General features: G+C 42.1%; 2 protein-coding genes across 3 annotated transcripts; both read left to right on the forward strand.

Moving 5' to 3' along the window:
• Positions 1 to 1,137: 1,137 nt before the first annotated feature.
• On the forward strand, positions 1,138 to 19,787 carry LOC310867870 (charged multivesicular body protein 4c-like). 2 transcript variants are annotated; one of them, XM_083778024.1, is made up of 6 exons: positions 1,138 to 1,208; positions 9,978 to 10,180; positions 17,053 to 17,230; positions 18,611 to 18,719; positions 18,906 to 19,032; positions 19,431 to 19,787. In XM_083778024.1, exons 1-6 carry the CDS (start codon positions 1,180 to 1,182, stop codon positions 19,493 to 19,495), a joined length of 711 nt encoding a protein of 236 aa, XP_083634150.1. In that variant the 5' UTR covers positions 1,138 to 1,179; the 3' UTR covers positions 19,496 to 19,787. The 2 variants fall into 2 exon arrangements, with proteins under 2 accessions (XP_083634150.1, XP_083634149.1); XM_083778023.1 differs by lacking the exon at positions 1,138 to 1,208 and having other exon boundaries at positions 9,780 to 10,180.
• On the forward strand, positions 1,180 to 6,409 carry LOC310867872 (charged multivesicular body protein 4c-like; the record flags this gene model as incomplete). The annotated part of the gene is made up of 5 exons (XM_083778026.1): positions 1,180 to 1,360; positions 3,242 to 3,419; positions 5,301 to 5,409; positions 5,596 to 5,722; positions 6,240 to 6,409. The coding sequence occupies 5 exons, from the start codon at positions 1,180 to 1,182 to the stop codon at positions 6,302 to 6,304; spliced, it is 660 nt and encodes a 219-aa protein (XP_083634152.1). The 3' UTR covers positions 6,305 to 6,409.
• Positions 19,788 to 21,087: the final 1,300 nt, after the last annotated feature.

A 21,087-nucleotide genomic window follows, 5' to 3' on the forward strand; every position in this document is an offset into this window, starting at 1 on the left:
CATTTATTCCACGCGATATGGTATACAGATGTACATACCCTCCGTGCTGGCCGTGCTGCGGGAAGCACCCATAGAGTATTAAAAGGATAGAGACTGAACTGGCGCGAAGCTCCGCCCCCTCCGCTATTCATGTCAGTGGAAGTTGCTCAGTGGCGTTTTGAAGCACCCGGAAGGCTGCCGGAAGGACCGTCTATTTCCGCATTTTTTCGCTGATTCAGCATTTGGACACAAATTGTGGTGTCCAAATGGGGAAGTGCAGCTGGGCTTTAACATTGGGCGCTCGGTTGCACGGGGTTTCCTCGTCAAGAATCCACGGGTCCGCCTGCAGTCCTTCCTCTTACCACTAGGGCCCAGCGCTTCAACATTGGAGTGCATAGCTGGCCCCTTGGGAAGCACCCTATGATCCGACGGACCATTGCTCCAAAGGAGCATTGGGCTGCGGCCTTTTCGTGGTGGTGAGATGTTTCAAAAGAAGCATATATCGGCTATAGGAGACAACAGAAACGTGAGAGAATTTTCATTTGGCGCAGAAGCCGTTAAGTATTTTAAATTTTTTAACTTTGTTTGACCGTTTTGGATGCTCTGAAATTCTCTCTTCCTACCTTGCTTCCTTATTGACTTCCCATTGTACCGCCTCCGGGCTCCCGCACCTAGAGTGGCTATCTGCGCGACCCTACGTTCCTGCCTCTGAGTCTGATCTGCTCTGTCTCAGACTTTTCTGTTTGGACATGGGCTGTCTGTCTATGGGAAGTTGCACCTAGTTAGCACCTTGCTGACGAGATGGCAGCCGTGTGCTGCCATAAACCAGGTTTGTAGCACCAGATCCATGTCTTACTCTATGGAGCCATGTCTTGATGTATATATGGCTCTGTGTAGCACAGAGTACCAGAGATGTCACATGTCACCTGGAGGTTCAAAGGGCGTCAGTCTTCAAGGCACGTAGAGTACGTCATGCAGGTGGTGTGAAAGTTCACTGGCTATGTCTGCTTTTTAATGCAGGTAGAAAGCATAGACTGTAATAAAAGGATAGAGGGTAGAAAGCCGTTGGGCAGGAAGATCAACTTCTTACTGAGATACCGACCAAAGTTTTGACCCTGCGGTTAGCTTATCGTCTAAAAAGTAGTGAATGCAGCTGTAGACCCGGGCAGTGTGTGTACCAAAACAAAAAACGGCTTTACAATGAGCAAAATATCGAAATTGTTCGATTGGTCGCGATCGGGATCGAGTCCGACCCCACAGGAGGCAATCCACAGGCTGCGAGAAACCGAGGAGATGCTGTCCAAGAAGCAGGCCTACCTGGAGAAGAAAATAGAAGAAGAAATAATGGTAGCAAAGAAGAATGGCATGAAATACAAACGGGGTATGTAGGCTGTGTTGTCTTTTGCAGTGTGTTTGCGCAGAGCAGACACATAAAATTAGTGTAGAGACGCTACACAGTGCATAGAAGTCGTCCCACATAAGCCAAGGAGCAAGTGTATAGGTAGCCCCTCTCGGAACCCTACATAAAGCTTTTCTGAAATTTTGATGTGTTTTATGTAGGGTCCCTGTTCATGACTATATTTTCGTATGGGAATTCTGGAACGCAGACGTAAACATGCTCTCTAAGCTCGTATCTGCGGCGTGTGACGGCCTTTTTTTGCTTGAGTTATTCTGAATTCAGGAACTTTAAGTACCTTTACATCCCGCTGCGAACTTTGTTTGACCGATTTGGTCGCTTTATTTCTTCTTGTTTGTTTACCGTTTATTGTACCGCCTCCCGGTGTGCGGTTGGCTTGTGTCGGCTACGTCCCTGCCTCTGATCTGCTGTGTCATAGCTATAGCGCCACTAGCTAGCCAGATAGGCGGTACAATGAGGTGTCAATAAACAAGGAAGGAAGAGAAGAATCAAAGCAACCAAATCGGTCAAACAAAGATTAAAAATACTTAACGGCTTCCGCGCCACAGGAGATATTCGCAGCGGCATGTATGGGTACTTATACTTCACATATTCAGAAACCCTCACACGAAAAAATGTCGTCAAAGAGCGCAGATAGGCGTTATCCATGTTGTTAATGTTTTATGAATGTCCGCGTACCAGGTGGCAGGATACTGATGCAACAGGACCCAATGCACTGGGTCTAACAAATGTCAGAAACTTCAGTAGCATTGGGTTCTGCTTGGAGGGCTAGTGTATAGGCTACTTAATTTTTAAAACTTTCTAGTTACTTTGAAGATTTAGGTTATTTAATATTACAAAACAATTTACAATTTAGGCATTTAGCAGACACTCTTAGTCTTAATCCAGAGCGATTTACAGTAAGTAAGAACAAAAACATGGTAATACATCATATACATAAAAATCGTCATCATGTACGGGATTATGATATTGATATCTATATATTGAAACTATGCATAATAGGCCTACTATAGTGCTATGTCTACATAAAATGCTATCTTAAGTTAGATGAGTTGAGCCTGAACAACGCCTGTAAAGTTGTCTGGGCTATATTTGGGTCATTTATGGCACTTCCGTGACCGTGGAGAGCAATTAAAGGTCTGGTTCTCAATGGATTTGTCATCTAGGACTAGGAGGGTTAACAAATTTGGCCAGGGTGAATTTTTAATGGTTTGACCTAGAAATGATGCAGAATACATGGTCTCAGAATACATGGTCTCAGAGCTTATTTTGGTCAAGGAATACATATTTGGTATATAACATGAACAGATTACTGTTGCAAATAAATCAAATATCAGAGGTAGCCAAGAGGCTAAGAATTGTGTTGTCAACTCGTGAAAATATGTGAATCTTATTATATGTGATCTTCTGGAAATCCTTAGAAGATCTTTTAAAATAATAATTGAGAGACGGCGAGATCCGGACGGTGAGATCCGGACGTGACTAGTTTCTTACTAGTCAGGACTAGTTGCTTACTAGTTGCGACCTGGTTGCGACATATAGCTTCTGGTCGTGACCAATAAGAAACTAGTCGCGACCTGGTCGTTGGTCGCTATACCGGATCTCGCCCTCCCTGGAATAATTGACAAACGTTAGGAAACAAAAACATGAAGGTATATTCACTCGTAACCCATGGAAATGGATCTGTGACCCACAAATGGGTCCTGACTTAAGCATTGAAGTTGTTGAGTGTTAGCAAAATGGCACAGGGCAGATTATGACAAATAATCATGGGGTTGATTTAATTTGGATTTCAAACAAACGGCAAACATTTATTTTTTGTGTAATGTAATGTTTTTGTTTCAGATGCTCTGCAGGCCCTGAAGAGGAAGAAGCGTTTCGAGCAGCAGCTCACCCAGATTGACGGGACCCTCTCCACCATTGAGTTCCAGAGAGAAGCACTGGAGAATTCCAGCACCAACACTGAGGTTCTGAAGAACATGGGCTTCGCTGCCAAGGCTATGAAGGAAGCCAACCAAAAAATGTAGGCTAAGTACCACTGGGCAATAAAAAATTATATATATTTAGATTAAATAATTTTTAGATTCAATAACAGACTTATATTATAGTTTTTTTGGATATATATATTTTTAAATAATAAACTAACTCAATTAGTCTGATCTTTGATTAACCACCATTTTTGTACAGTGGTGAAAATAGTACAAATTGTGAAAATAGCCGCTGTACAAGTTTACAATGCATCGCGTTGTGAGCTCATAGATCTGCTACAATTTTTCTTTTTTTATGAGACATTCATTAATCGTAATCGAGGCAAAAGTTTAAAATAATTGTGATGTTGATTTGAAGTCAGACATACGACTATCTTTTCACCACATGACTAGGTGTGATAGGCAAGAATTGGTAGCGCGTTGTGAGCTTGTCGATCATTGCTGCATTCCACGTTGTTTAATAAAAAGGCATTTTTATCCGAGCGCCCCGGCTATTTCTTTCAAACGGGGTGTGTTCGGAAAACTCACCTATTAGTTTGTATTGGCAGTCCGGTCAGCATGCGTATATAGAACACACCCAGTGTTTCAGAGTGAAACACTCCTTCCCCACCGATAGGGGCACGTGGTTGAAAGCCTATGGCAAAAAAACAGCTCGGATAAAAATGCCTTTTATTAAACAACGCAATATGCATAAATGCTAATCGCTTTACAAGCACATTTCTAACACCCATGGCCCACGTGTTGAGTACTTTATATTTTAAATCGGAATGTTTATGTACACGTTTTCACAGTAAATGTAGCGATCGCGTAACACAGGCGGAAGTTAAGCCATGCTCGTGAAGTAAATGTGAACCATGGCTAACGCTGGGCAAGACCTACTCTGTAGACGGTATAATTTGTTTTTGTCGGCAGTTGCAGGATTTGGGCGGAAGTACCGCTCAAGGAAATGACGTTGACGCTTTACAAATTTGAAATACATTTGACGGATGTTCCGACCCGCCGATACCGTCTCTGCCTTAGGTTGTGCCCAGGCTTTTCTCTTTGCAGATGAGTAAGCCTCATGGGACCGAGGCTAATAGGATAGGGGGTTCCAAATGAAACCTTACGGGACTGTAACTCCATTTGTACACTCTCAGAGTTATGGTGGTCCTTTACTTTTGAGAACCACCGGTATTATAATTATATAACAGACATGAAGTCGGTTCCAACTTCCAACCGATTCTGGTTCCTTAATGTTGGATTCAGTTCCTCCGGTTCCGGATCCCAACCCTAGTACTGTATGGAATGCATAATGGAACATGCCACAGTCATCAACTAATTTAATTTCCTAATATGATACCGTGTGATCTGATATCATGGTTTGATTGATTGATTGATTGAAATATTTATTAACAGTTTGCAGAATTACAGTACATTTCAAGCACAAACTCAATACAAAGACTAACAGTCTTGTGAGTGGACTGTGAGTGGACGACCCAATTAAGCATTACACTTGTTTACAAGAGGGTCCACCATGTTCAATGCATCAAAACATTTAGAGACGTACAAATAGACACTTCTATATAGTTAACTATATATTAATTATATATTAACTATATATTAACTCTTATTATTATAATAAGTATTATTATTATTATTATTACTATATAGGCCAAATCTAAGCCCTGCTTAGATTTATTTTTCTCAGAATCTATGGCCAGAACTTTATAGTTTATTTTATTTAATTTTTTTCATGGAATCTAAATCTGACACTATACTCTGCTTAGTGTAGTCTGTATGTACTCCTTTTATTAACCAAAATAAAATCTATCTATCTAAAACTATATGGTTAACTCTATGTGCCTGCTTTGAAGACAAAACGCATGTATTAGTAACAGTGTGTTCTTACCACTCACTCTCTACTCTCTCTTTCTCAGGGACATTGATAAGATAGAATCCATCAGAGAGGATATCACAGAGCAACAGGAAGTGGCTCAGGAGATCAGTGATGCAATCTCCCGACCTTTCGGCGAGACATTTGATGAGGTAATGACATTTTTAGTCATTGATCAAAATGAATCCCATATCTATGTTTTTCCTCCTTTCTTTGTAAATCCATTTGTTACCACAGATCCTACTATGGCACATGTCATGTTAATGATCTATAATCATAGAATGCATCTGAGAAAGTATTAACTTGTGGCTTTCTGCTCATTATTTTCTTTTTTTTAGGATGAGCTGTTGGAAGAGCTAGCAGAGTTGGAACAGGAGGAGTTTGAGGAGAGCATGAAGAACAGGGGCAGGCTGCCCAGTGAGCACTCCTCCCAACTCCCCTCCACACGACCGAGTCAGCGTGCATGTAAGTATTACACAATTTCACTTTTCAACTTTAAATAAACAACAATTTGAACCCCGGCATCCATATTCTGTGTGGATTTTGTGGAACATTAGCCCAAGAAAAGCAGATCTACTCAAGCTTGTACGTAGTTTTTGTAGAAAAAAGTGGCCGATGTACAGAGCCAACTCGGGTCCAGTTTACTAAGTCTAGACTAGAGGGTTGAATGGAATAGTATGTGAGCCCTTAGAAATGGCTAGTTTTAAATGTCAACTAAATTGGCAGCCATTGTCACTCATAACCAATGATAATGATTTCCTACCATATAATATTATTCCCAAACAATAGTGTATAAACAATTGTATATAATATGATGTACAGTAATAGAGAGTATGCGTGTGACATCATCATCATACCCGACAGTCCATACATCCAAACAATCATTAAATGACGTTAAACAACATTTAACTCACTTTGCCACTCGATATGCAATTCACTTTATGCCTGTGCATACCCTCTATTGTGCCTCCTCCATTTGCAGCATCCAAGAAGAAGGTGGTTGAAGATGACGATGACATGCAAATGCTCGCTTCCTGGGCAACTTAAGTACAATAATGTGAATTGATTCAGATTGATACAGCACACATTTTGTATTATTAGCCATTTTGATGGTAAATATGAAGTACTTTCTTTTTTATGCACACATACTGTCATGTGTCTTGTTCTGTGGTAGGCCCAGGAATGCATGAAGGATTCAATATATGGCTCTATCTATGCTATTTTCTTCTTCCCATTGTTTGTTTCATGTTTGCTTGCTCATTGCTAAGATAATGTTGTATAGTTTAATTGATATTAATTTATTCGTGCATTACATTTCCCCATGGATATGAATGGGGAAAATGCGAAAACTCACATTAAAGTATGTTTTCCGCATTCTGCATTTGTCAGACTTTGTCAGAATTTGTGTTCCGTGGTGTGACTATACCAACATCATTGACATGTTTCTACAGCTATTCATTGATCAGTTGATCATTCATTGATTCATTGATCAGTGCTTATATTTGTTAGAAAACCACGGGTCACAAGTTAACAGTCATGTCTGGCTATGCTGTTCCCAACATTCACACCTGGACAGAAACACATGAGATCAAATGCATATAATTTCCTACGGCAGGCCGGCAGCCATCAGCGCCTCAAAGGTAGAGCATAGCTCTACAGGTTTTTTGGGTTCATTGCGAAGACAGATTGAATCCCACACAGTGGTCACTGATATTTCTTTATTTATATTTTATTTTCATCATTCTTTCCCCTATTTTCATAATTCTAACTGTTTTATAAGTTCATGTTGTCACTGTTTCATACAAGTGAGATTCCACAATCGGAAGGATATGTAATGATCTTTATTGAAATAACTAGAAACTCTCGCTTTTAGCGCCACATGTCGTTGGCTCCCTCGTGACGTTGTCACCCTTGCAATGTTGCACTGCTAATTGTAGTGAGCAAGGAAGGTGTTGGTGTGAGTAATGAGTGTTCTTTTTTTGCACATGGAGATAGGGTGTAAATGCAGATGGGTAGCAGTGTTTGTACTGTACCGTACTGTACAGTACTATTCATACTGTACTGTACTGTACTACTTTTACAGATAGACACTCCGCAAACGATGCATCGCGATTTCACCCGTCAATTGTATATGATACACAGTGACTGAACCGATGCACTCGCATCACGCACATCTGTATCAATTTTCCGATACGTATCGATTATTTTCCACATGCCTTGTGTGTGTGTGTGTGTGCCCTGAGTCAGTCCAATCCATTTGTGCTATAGCCATTTGTGCTATAGCCATTTGTGTTATAGCCATTTGTGCTATAGCCATTTGTTCTATAGCCATTTGTTCTATAGCCATTTGTTCTTTAGCCATTTGTGTTATAGCCATTTGTGCTATAGCCATTTGTTCTATAGCCATTTGTTATATAGCCATTTGTTCTACAGCCATTTGTTATATAGCCATTTGTTCTATAGCCATTTGTGCTATAGCCATTTGTTCTATAGCCATTTGTGCTATAGCCATTTGTGCTATAGCCATTTGTTCTATAGCCATTTGTTCTATAGCCATTTGTTCTTTAGCCATTTGTGTTATAGCCATTTGTGCTATAGCCATTTGTTCTATAGCCATTTGTTATATAGCCATTTGTTCTACAGCCATTTGTTATATAGCCATTTGTTCTATAGCCCTTTGTGCTATAACCATTTGTGCTATAGCCATTTGTTATATATCCATTTGTGCTATAGGCCTAGCCATTTGTGCTATAGCCATTTGTTCTATATCCATTTGTGCTATAGCCATTTGTGCTATAGCCATTTGTTCTATAGCATTTGTTCATTCGTTCTATAGCCAAAAGGCTAATCTGGTGGCTTTTGGCCTGCCAGGTAGGGTATAAAAGATGCATACAGTACTTTACCCTGCTCACTTGTTCACAATGAAACCACCACCAGCCAAGAAGAGATTTTCCCGCTGTGGCGGGGGGTGCGCGGGCCCCGTGACAATTATAAGAACTCTTCGTCTCTGCTGACTCGAGTCTAGATTGATTCTCAGTATATATGTCTCTTTATTTTTTGGGGAAAACTCGTTATTGTCTCCACCAGCCGAAGGCATGGGGAGAGTATGTTTTGCACTCCGTCCGTCCGTCCGTGTGTCCGTGTGTCCGTCCGTGACCAGCTAATCTCAGCCACCGTTAACCCGGTCGATGCCAAATTTTGCACACACACTCCCTGGATGCCAACCATGAACCTCTGCCCCAAACTTTCCAGAACGGCCTGTTATAGCGCCACCAGGAGGCCGCTTTGTGCAAAACAGGTTTTTGCACAGCACACCTACAGATTTTGTCCAAACATCACGCAAATTGGTACACAGTCTCTCTAGAGCCATTCAACCAAACCGGTCTTTCATATTTCTCACACTCCATCCTGATTGGTTAAGATTGCCTTCCAAAGTTCACAGGAGTGCTCAGTTTAAAAAAAAATGCTGCAAATCATGAACACATCGCGTGATTTCCGTGAAATTGTGCACCCACATTCCCACTAGGCCGAGGACAAAATGCCACATGAACAATTTCAACTCAGCCTCAAGGTGGCGCTATAACTGGCCGAAAAGTGTTTTTACCTCTAACTGCACGGATCTGTGGATAACCTGGTGGAGACCTGTGCCCAGAAGGGCACTTTTTCTAGTTGTTGTTGTTTCATTTGTAATATTTTACATTTTTTATTACATGGCATGATGCCAATAAATAAAAACGTAAAGGAGTAGCGCCAGAAACAAGAATCAATATTGTGTGTCTACAATTTAGACAAACAATCTAACCCTCTGAGATTAATTTCTACTTGCAAAAAATAGATTTCAACCTTACTACTACTTTGTACTACTAAGACAAAAAAAAGATCAAAAAATCAAGTTTGAAAGACATTTTTAATTTGTGTGAATTTCAGCCTCTGTGGGGGGTATTTATATGCAAATATCATGACCAATGGCATTGAAATGGCATTGCAATGAACATCACTGATGACGTTTAGGTTAAAAAAAGAACAGAAAAAAAGAATAATAATTAAGTAATTAATTTAAATATAAGCAACGCTGGGTCTTAGAGGGCTAAAGGATTTGGGAGATGTGTTTCTGCTGTTGCATCAGGAAGAATCAGCCTCTATTACAGATAATCTGGTCACAGTTGAAGTGAGTGAGCACAGTGATATGCTGCCCCCTAGTGTCATTTGTTCATGTAAAATGTCTGCGGTGTCCTTTTTTTCATTACATGTTGTGGTATATCAAACATATATACAAAAGGCAGGAGGGCCAGAACCAGATTTAAATATTTATCCCTATCCTATTGATTTCTTGTTTTATAAACCAGGTTTGTTATAATGGCTCTGTAGCACAGAGTAGCAGAGATGAGAGATGTCACCTGGAGGATGTTCAGACTCAGAGCTGGTTCAGAGGGCGTCGGTCTTCAAGGCACGTAGCGTGACGTCAGGCAGGTGGTGTGAATTTTCTGTGAAAGTTCACTGGCTGTCTGCTTTTGAATGCAGGTAGAAAGCCGTTGGGCAGGAAGATCAACTTCTTACCGAGATACCGACCAAAGTTTTTGACGCTGCTACGCTGGACGGTTAGAACTTAACTTATAGTCTAAAGTAGTGAATGCGGCTGTAGACCCGGGGAGTGTGTGTGTACCAAAACAAAAAACGGCTTTACAATGAGCAAAATCTCGAAATTGTTCAAGGGGAGCAGCTCCTCCAGCTCACATTCACATTCATCCAGTAGTTCTTCGAGGTCCAAACAGAATCGGTCGCGGACGGGACCGACCCCACAGGAGGCCATCCACAGGCTGCGAGAAACCGAGGAGATGTTGTCCAAGAAGCAGGACTACCTGGAGAAGAAAATAGAACAAGAAATAATGGTAGCCAAGAAGAATGGAATGAAAAACAAACGGGGTAAGGCAGGCTGTGTTGTCTTTTGCAGTGTGTGCTGCTTGTTAGATTTGAAAGCATAGAGACAACAACAAAGTAGCCTTCAACAGATTTATCAGGGCTGCCATATTTCAGAAAATGTCAAGAGTGAGACTCTATTGTCTTAATGTGTTCGACGCCGTTCCGAAGGGCGGCGGCGAAAAAAATGGGCTTTTTTTTATGTCGATTTGGCCCGTTTTAACGTTGATATTTAACCTTAACACTGATGTCTTCACCTCCATGCCAGCTGCTCTCCCTGCACTGACAGCCTCCTCATGCTTAAAGTAGAAATGAAAAAGATATCTATCTATGCTCCTTAGCCCCTCTCGGAACCCTACATAAAGCTTTTCTGAAATTTTGATGAGTTTTATGTAGGGTCCCTGTTCATGACTATATTTCCGTATGGGAATTCTGGAACGCGGACATAAACATGCTCTCTAAGATCGAATCTGCGGCGTTTGACGGCCTTTTTTTGTTCGCGTTATTCTGAATTCGGGAACTTTAAGTACCTATACATTCCGCTGCGAATATCTCCTGTGGCGCGGAAGCCGTTAAGTATTTTTAATCTTTGTTTGACCGATTTGGTCGCTTTATTTCTTCTTGTTTGTTTACCGTTTATTGTACCGCCTCCCGGTGTGCGGTTGGCTTGTGCCGGCTACGTCCCTGCCTCTGATCTGCTCTGTCATAGCTATAGCGCCACTAGCTAGCCAGATAGGCGGTACAATGAGGTGTCAAGGAAGGAAGAGAAGAATCAAAGCGACCAAATCGGTCAAACAAAGATTAAAAATACTTAACGGCTTCCGCGCCACAGGAGATATTCGCAGCGGCATGTATGGGTACTTATACTTCACATATTCAGAAACCCTCACACGAAAAAAATTCGTCAAAGAGCGCAGACAGGCGTTATCCACGTTGTTTATGTTTTATGTATGTCCGCGTACCAGGTGGCAGGATACTGCTGGAATAGGACCCAATGCACTGGGTCTAACAAATGTCAGAAACTTCAGTAGCATTGGGTTCTGCTTGGAGGGCTATATGCTCCTCAGACCCAGCAAGCCACACACATAGTACTCAGACCCAGCCAGCCAGCCAGCCACACACATAGTGCTCAGACCCAGCCAGCCAGCAAGCCACACACATAGTGCTCAGACCTAGTCAGCCACACACATAGTAAGGGAGTGGTTGCACCACTCAAAAAATCTTCAAAAAGCTGAAGAGGCTACTGGAGATTGGAGAACCTGATTTGGACATGATCTGATGCAGGACAATGTCACTATGACAGAAAGAGAAGATGGGTCTGGCCACATTAATTCACCCCATAATCTCAGTGGAAATTGGGGAATATGTCAGAAAACTGGAATGTGGGAAAATTCCTTATTATTACATTTTCTTAGTTCAAACACATCTGTGGGCTCTCTCTCTATGAACAGAAACAAGTCGCGATGCGGCCCCTCCCCCTTCACTTCACTTCTCACACACACACACACGCCTATAATGTGCACGGGCTATGGCACCGTTCCACTTCCTCATATCACGCAAGAGACGCCACACACCAGTATAGAAAAGAGATAGTCACAGGTCACTTACTCACTTGTTGTAACTTGTGGGGGCTATATTGTCTTCCATGAAAAATATTTCGAAGCGATGTTAAACTCACATGGCTCATTTCCATGCGTCACACAGTCAGGGACCCTGCTGACGATTTGGTCCACTGTTTACCCTCCTGCATATATCAGAGCTGCATGTAGCCCTGGAACATGACTGCCATGATGATTATCATGACAGTCATGCAGAAACTTTGCCCTGTTTTTTGCGCTCGCTGCATTTACAAGATATCCGTATATATAAACATTCAGATTTCAAATATAAAGTACTCACAAAGTGTCCCACGGGTGTTAGTTAGTAGCAGCGCCAGCGATTAGAATTGCTGCGTCCCGCGTTGTTTAATAAAAAGCATTTTTGTCCGAGCTCCCCGGCTACTTTTTTCAAACGGGGTTCGTTTGGGAAATCCACAGTTGCACACCGGGAGTGCACTCGCCTATTAGTCTGTATTGGCAGGGCGGTCAGCGTACCTATATCGCACACACCGAGTGCCACCCTCCTCCCGACCGATAGGGGCGGGTAGTTGAAAGCCAATGGCAAAATAACACCTCGGATAAAAATGCTTTTTATTAAACAACGCGGGATGCAGAAATTCTAATCGCTGGAGCTGCAACTAACTAACACCCGTGGGACAAATTGTGAGTACTTTATATTTGAAATCTGAATGTTTATATATACGGAAATCTTGTAAATGCAGCGAGCGCAAAAAACAGGGTGAAGTTTCTTCATGACTCTCGTATGAATACGAGAGTCATGAACCATGGCTAAGCTGCATGCAGATCGGCTATTTTACCATTTGTGAGGACGCACACATGAGCGTGCGTTATTACGCGGCGGAGCCGCAGAGAAAATTGTTATTTATCATTATAATGCGTGTGAAATGGCATGTGTGGCGTGGTGCGTGGTAAAGGGTTAAATTGCGTGACTGTCACACTCAAAGGGTGAGACATGGCAGTTTTGGCTTCTCTGAAATTCTCTCTTACTCAATTTCTTAACTTTCCATTGTACCGCCTCCCGAGCCGCGACTGGCTAGCTGCACGTCCTAGTTACTGCCTCTGATTGGCCGACCGCGTGCATGCATGATGTTTATAATGCTGTTGTGTCGTGGGAGGCGGGACATGGGAAGTGAGGAAGAGAGAATTTCAGAGAAGCCAAAACTTTAAAAAAAGATTAAAAATACTTAACGGCATCGGTGGTTAATGCGATTCCGCCCACGTTTCCGTTGTCTCCTATAGCCGTGTTATGCATCTTTGAAACATCTCGCCAACACTCAAGCGGCGTGCCGCTCTCCATGAACGGAGGGTATATCTGCATCCCATGGAGGGCTTAATAACCAATTAGGGAACCTATAGGGCTAGCGATGTCCAAACTTCAGAAAAGCTAACAATGACTTAACAATGATAAATTAATATGATAATACCTTTTTATATAATCACCAACATGAATTATGTTTGTTATTTACAGCTAGGTAGAGTAGTGGGGCGAGATGGAAAAGGGGCGTGTGTATATATGTGTGTGTTACTTTGAAGTTTTAGGTTATTATTTAAGCAATATTACACAAGAGGGTGTTGTTTAACGTGATTATTGCCACGACTTGCGGAACTCTACTTCGTCTTGTTCCCCTACCGCATCACTGAAGTGGCAATAATCACGTTAAACAACACCCTCGAGTGTAATATTGCTATTCTACAACAGTACAAAAATATATATTTTTAATGACAGATGTAGTCACTACGACCACAAATGTCCAAAGAAACTAGCTAGCCTAGCCACCGAGTTTGCTAGCGCTCTGGGAGAACAGAGCAGCTGAATTCTTTGTTTTGATTAGGTGGTGAACAGTGCTGGTAAAACCACCAGCTAGGAGGCTCAGATTGCTTCCTCTTAACGACCTGTTGTAGAATACAAAAGATTAACTAGTAAATGATTATTCTAGCTCAGTCCCTGCCCCTTTCGGGACCCTCGGTTTTGGATGGCATGAAAAGAATGCTATAATTTAGTTGTCAACTTGTGACGATATGTGAATCTTTGGAAATGTTTAGAAAATCTTTTAAAATGAATGACAAAGGTTAGGAACAACAGTCCACGGTAAGGCCTTTAGGAGGGCCATTCAAGCCACGGAGCCTGCCACCGTTCCCCTGCAGGTGGAGCCTGCGGGGCCATTGCGGCTCAATAATCCGTCACTGCTGAATTAAGTGTCTGGTGCTGGGAGTCTGGTGCAACGCACAGGTCCTGGGCCTGGTGAGAGCAGGAGCAGACCTGGTGAGACGTCGGAGGGGCCTGGACATGAGTCAACCCACAGAGCCTAGTCCTTCCACACGCCAGACCTCCCAGTCCCGACAGAGTAGTTTGGGTGCGACCGACTGTGTGGCCCTGGTCTTTCCCTAATGGGACTGATCGTGGGTTGCTACTGGGACGTAAGTCAGGACTTGATCACCCCGGCTGGGTCACCTGAGTAAGGGTTATGATGTTGCGAGACCCGAAACCCAGATGACCTTGGGATACATCACTGAGGATACGTCGTCCCAGGTGCATCCATGCAATGTTTTTTCTTCGTTCTTAAATTCACACGCAACCCATGAAAATTCATCCGCGACTCACAAATGGGTCCTGACCTACTGTTTGGAAAGCAGTGTTCTAGCTTATGCTACCGCAGGCAGGGCTTGACATTATGGCTTTTCCGCTTGTCCGGGACAAGTAATAAATCTTACTCTTGATTTCACGTTTTCTGTGACTCCTATTAGCCAACAACATTGTCTGGCACTATTGTCTGGCTTTCCTAATAATCACCTTCCCAATATTGTTAATAGTGCTAGAATGTCTGTGATCTTGTATACATTTCATGTGTTCCAAATACACAGCCATACACAGTCAGTGGTCACAGACAGCAGATTGACCACGTCGTTGTTTAAACTACACACGCAGTACAAACTGCGTGAGTAGTTCTTACAACTAACTCAGTATTTAATTCCCAAGATTGGAGTCAGATATTGTCTTCTAGTTTCATATCCATTTGAGAGTTCTGGCAGAAAAAATAAAATATCGCCACTTTTCCAAGAGGAAAAGCTGGACAAGGAACAGTGTTTGGAAAGCACAAACGTATGCGGCACACAATTGACAGGTGTGTTGCGATTGGTGTGGGCCGTGGGGATCACACCACCTATTTTGTGGGCCCCATACATTTGTGCTTCCTAATGGCCCTTACACACTGTAGGAGTCTGCGAGTCATCAGATCGTTATGTATTTCACACTACAGGAGTCTTAAAAGAAAATCGGCTGTCATATTATCTTTGTGGCTTTCACACTAAACGATTGATCGCTGACTAGGCATTACACACGGCAAGAGTTCACCAAGATGCGATCCAGACCCAGATACATATAGGCTATATCATTTGTTTTTTATTCCAATTCATGTTGACATCTCACGCACGTGCAGGATGCCGTGATACAAGCACGAGACGGGACCCACACTCTCTCTCTTTGTGTGCACGCCACACACAGGAATAGCCAGGCTACACAGGGCAACATGTTTGTGATAGCGCTGCGCTATAGCGAGACAGGACGTTATAATCTTGAGTTTCATTAAATAACTCTGTCTCTCTCCGCGCATACACACACACAGCGCACAAGGTCCAAAAGTTTGCTCTGCACTGTTGATTCTGATGCGGTTTTATCAACATTATTCAAGTGAAATGCAGCGATATTGGGCTAATATATCAATATGTACGACACTGGGATTTACAGACGGAATGAAGAATCTTATCATCTGATCATCAATACAGACAGATAGACAGCAGTGCTGTGAGCAGTGTGCTCTCATTGGCTGTAATACAGGCCGTAAAAACTTGGCGATCAAAGTATGATCTTGCATCAGATCGAGGTTTTTTCGCCAAGCGCCAGAAATGCTCCCCGACAGCATAATCGGAGCATATATCGGGGAGTGTGTACGAGGCATAACGGAAGTTTGATATGTTCAGTCCTACATTCATTCCGGGCCCCTCACCAGAGAGAATGTCATCCGTGTACAACAGATATTTTACAGTACAAAATACACATTTTCTGCCAGAACTTTCTAATTAATATGAAACTATTCCCCAAAACTACTACTAGTCTTAGGAATTTATTATTGGGTGAGTGCACACGCAGTGCTACAAGTTTAAAGGCCGACGAGGTCAGTCTGCTACCCGTGTGTGAATAGGACCTATCTATGGCTGTGAAATTGGAATACATATAATGTATTTAAGATCAGACATTCTAGGGCTATTCACTTGTAACCTGAGAATATTCAAACATGTATTCACCAAAACCCAACTTTCTTACAGTTAGTTGATTGTCTCCACCAGGCCGAAGGCATGGGGGGAGAGTATGTTTTGCACTCCGTCCGTCCGTCCCTGTGTCCGTCCGTCCGTGTGTGTGTGTGTCCGTGAGCAGCTAATCTCCGGCACCGTTAACCCGGTCGATGCCAAATTTTGCACACACACTCCCTGGATGCCAACGATGAACCTCTGCCCCAAAATTTCCAGAACGGCCTGTTATAGCGCCACCAGGAGGCCGCTTTGTGCAAAACAAGTTTTTGCACAGTACACCTACAGATTTTGTCCAAACATCGCGCAAATTGGTACACAGTATCTCTAGAGCCATTCAACGAAACGGGTCTTTCAGATTTCTCAGACTCCATCCTGATTGGTTAAGATTGGCTTCCAAAGTTCACAGGAGTGCTCAGTTTCAAACAAAATGCTGCAAATCATGAACACATCGTGTGATTTCCGTGAAATTGTGCACGCACATTCCCACTAGGCCGAGGAAGAAATGCCACATGAAATTTTCAACTCAGCCTCAAGGTGGCGCTATAACTGGCCGAAAAGTGTTTTTACCTATAACTGCACGGATCTGTGGATAACTTTGTATGCCAACTCCCTAGTTTACTTTTGTTGCCCTTTTATCCAACCACCAGATGAAGGCAAGCTGCAATGTCCTACATTCCTATCCTGGTGGAGATCTGTGCCCAGAAGGGCACTTTTTCTAGTTTAAAATGTATTTGTGTGTGCTCCGGACAAGTGACTTTTGTGCCCGGACAAGTGAATGGCAAGTGAATGCCTCAAAAAGTCAATGTCAAGCCCAACTACCGCTACCCTGTAGTCCAAAAGTGCACAGGGCAGATTATGACAAATAATTGTGCGGTTGATTTAATTTCAAACTAACTAAAAGGCAAACATTTTGTTGTTGTTGTGTAATGTAATGTTTTTGTGGTGTTTCAGCTGCTCTGCAGGCCCTGAAGAGGAAGAAGCGTTTCGAGCAGCAGCTCACCCAGATTGACGGGACCCTCTCCACCATTGAGTTCCAGAGAGAAGCACTGGAGAATTCCAGCACCAACACTGAGGTTCTGAAGAACATGGGCTTCGCTGCCAAGGCTATGAAGGAAGTCCACCAAAAAATGTAGGCCAAGTACGACTGGGCAATAAAAATTTATACATTTAGATTCAGTAACAGACTTTTTGTGTGGTGCAACCACTCCTATAGACAGCTACAGTGTGTGTGTGTGTGTGTGTGTCCGAGCACGGAAATAGCATATTGTCACCACCAAGTGTCACTGTTGTGCAGCCTAACACACAGACACACAGGCCAGGGAGGAGAGCTTGTACAGTACAGTACAGCACAAATACAGTACAGCACCACTCACTTCAGACGGGTCTGATTTTTTTGGATATATATTTTTTTAAATAATCAACTAAGGAGCATATACTTATTTAAACGCATGTCGACAGTGGGTGCAGGGCCAATGAATCCTTTACCAAAATAATGGTGTGCGGACCCTACCTCCTTCCAAATAATCAACTAACTCAATCGTAATCGAAGCAAAAGTTTAGAATAATTGTGATGTTGATTTGAAGTCAAGACATACGACTGACGTGAAATCTTTTCGCCACATGACTAGGTGTGATAGGCAAAAATTGGTAACGGTTTGTGATCAGACAACTGACTTCCATTTTAAAATGTTAAAAAAATATATTTTAGTAGTCTACTGCCTACTAACGGCGTGCACAAGAACTCTGGTGCTGCTACCATTTACTTCACTCTAGGCTATATGTACGGATCAAGTGGTTCATACGATCTAGGAATTGTGTAGTCTTGTGCAGCATCTGTTTCTTTTCTGAGTCCGTTTTGATTTACGTCTGTCTGACTCCTGGACACTTTTTGACACAATTGTATCAGAGAAGATGACAATCAGGAGAATGACACTAGCTGGCCTTCGACACCGTAAACTCCCTGCCAGCAAGCTCGTACTGTGGAAACCAACACACAGGACAATCACAAGGACATCTCCACACCTAGTGGGGTTGTGCTAAAGAAAGATGCCGATAGCACAAACGAGCTGGCCAGATGTTTGGAGAATTGAGATGACTGGATAAGCTGATTGACATTTTCATTGATAAAATGCATATACATGAACATTATGCTCTCCCTATAGGATAGGGGGTTCCAAATGAAAACCTACGGGACTGTAACTCCATTTGTACACTCTCAGAGTTATGGTGGTCCTTTACTTTTGAGAACCACCGGTATTATAATTAATACAGACATGAAGTTTGTTCCAACTTCCAACCCATTCTGGTTCTTAATGTTGGATTCAGTTCCGCATCCCAACCCTAGTACTGTATGGAACGCATATGCCACATCAACTAATTTAATTTCCTGGTTATGATACCGTGTTATCTGATATCATGGTTAACTGTATGTGCCTGCTTTGAAGCCAAAATGCATGTATTAGTAACGGTGTGTTCTTACCACTCACTCTCTACTCTGTCTCTTTCTCAGGGACATTGATAAGATAGACTCCCTCATGCTGGATATCACAGAGCAACAGGACGTGGCTCAGGAGATCAATGATGCAATCTCCCGACCTTTCGGCGAGACATTTGATGAGGTAATGACATTTTTAGTCATTGATCAGAATTAATCCCATATCTATGTTTTTCCTCCTTTCTTTGTAAATCCATTTGTTACCACAGATCCTACTATGACACATGTCATGTTACTGATCTATAATCATAGAATGCATCTGAGAAAGTATTAACTTGTGGCTTTCTGCTCATTATTTTCTTTTTTTTAGGATGAATTGTTGGCAGAGCTAGCAGAGTTGGAACAGGAGGAGTTTGAGGAGAACATGAAGAACAGGGGCAGGCTGCCCAGTGCGCACTCCTCCCAACTCCCCTCCACACGACCGAGTCAGCGTGCATGTAAGTATTACACAATTTCACTTTTCAACTTAAAAAAAAGGTTGACATTTTTTTTTATCCATATTCTGTGTGGATTCTGTGGAACATTAGCCACAAAAAAGCAGATCTACTCAAGCTTGTAAATAAGCGTTTTGGTGTAGATGGGGAAAAAACGGTCCATGTACAGAGCCAACTCGGGTCCAGTTTACTAGTCTTTAAGTGGTTAAACCATTAACAACTATAATATATATATTAGAATGTGATCCCTTAGAAATGGCTAGTTTTAAATATCAACAAAATTGGCAGCCATTGTCACTCATAACCACTTGCAACTGATTTCCTACCATATATTATTACGCACAATCAATAGTGTATAAACAATTTTATATAATATGATGTAATTGTGCCTCCATTTGCAGCATCCAAGAAGAAGGTGGTTGAAGATGACGATGACATGCAAATGCTCGCTGCCTGGGCAACTTAAGAACTGATACAGCGCACATTTTGCATTATTAGCTATTTTGATTGGAAATATGAAGTACTTATTTTTTTTTCTTACGTATTTTTATGCACACATACTGTCATGTGTCTTGTTCTGTGTTAGGCCTGGGAATGCATGAAGGAGTCAGGCTCTATCTATGCTATTTTGTTCTTCCCATTGTTTGTTTCATCATCCTCAAATGTTACTAGCAGTCATTCTAATCCTTATGAAGACATGGGTGATATTTTAATATGATTGATGATTCATGTTTAACAATGTTAGTCATTAAAAAAAAGAAAAAAGCTATGTAGGTCTATATATTTTTTTAATTTTGATCTGTTTATACCTTTATACCTGGGCCCGATCCTGTTTTTACTGTGCATATTGCCCCTAGGGTTTATCATAACTAAACACAACATCTCATTCCGCTGATGATATTCAAATATATTTACCTCTTTCACTCAAACCAAACAAAAATAATATTGATTATAATCCATTAAAGTTATTGCAGGACTGCCTCATGGCCTCAAATGTTCTCAATCTTAACGCTAGCAAGACAGAAATCATTTTCATCCTCGACTCTCCCACCCCTCCCACCGACATCCTAGATCTCCTCAATTCTTACATCCACTCCTCAGTCAAAAACCTTGGTGTCATCTGCGATTCAGCCTTTAAAGCGCAAATAACATGTATTTTAAAACTGCTTTTAATATTTAATATCATATTGTCTATGTCCCTCAAACCTATTTCTAATGGTTTGAGCCTCAATCACTACTCTGATATAACCAGTCCTTGTCAATTCTTTCTGGACTTTGAAAGCAGTTTTAGCTGCAGTACCACAATGTCCTGAGGTGGTGGGGTGCTGATATGCAGATTATTTAATATTTGAGTCATTATAATACTGATGCTAGATAAACCCAGGCTTGTTTCCATTCCATGCCAGCTTGGAAAATCAACAATGGTGGACATTGTAAACAAAGTGGAAATGCAAATTTGGAACTGAAGACTGAAGAAGAGGAGGAATTATATAAGTAGGGTGACATTGATGACATCAAGATGAGGTCAAAATCAGTTGAGCTGTTCCTGAGCGCAATTTCCATTAAAACACCCATATGATATGAAAGCCTGATTGTTCAAAATTGGTTATTTGTGGGGATAGAAAACACATGGGAACCCCCAAAAACACAAAATAAATGGAAAAAGTAGAATTTTATGTTATAGGTCCTTTAAATTGGACAAACGGGTCAGCTCGGTCGTCAAAAAAGCATTTTTCATCTCCCGACTGCTAGCTAAAGTGAAAACATATCTCCCATAATGACCTGGAGAGGGTCATCCACGCATTCATCTCATCTAGATTGGATTATTGCAACTCAAGGCCTATTCATAGTCTGGATTTTCGGTGATGAGGTGACCACCGCTCCGGTGGTGAGCTGACCACCGGAGCTGAAATAACATTGAGCGGTGGTGAGTAAAAACAGAGAAGGGCTTGAGCGGTGGTGGTGGTTTGCTCTTCACCGCGGCTCGTGACGTCATGTTGTAGTTCAGTGGTCACCTAACCACCGTAAATCCAGACTATGTATGAGCCTTTACTCTAT

Source organism: Protomyctophum parallelum, assembly GCF_964188405.1.
Source record: "Protomyctophum parallelum genome assembly, chromosome: 12".
Lineage (NCBI taxonomy): Eukaryota > Metazoa > Chordata > Actinopteri > Myctophiformes > Myctophidae > Protomyctophum > Protomyctophum parallelum.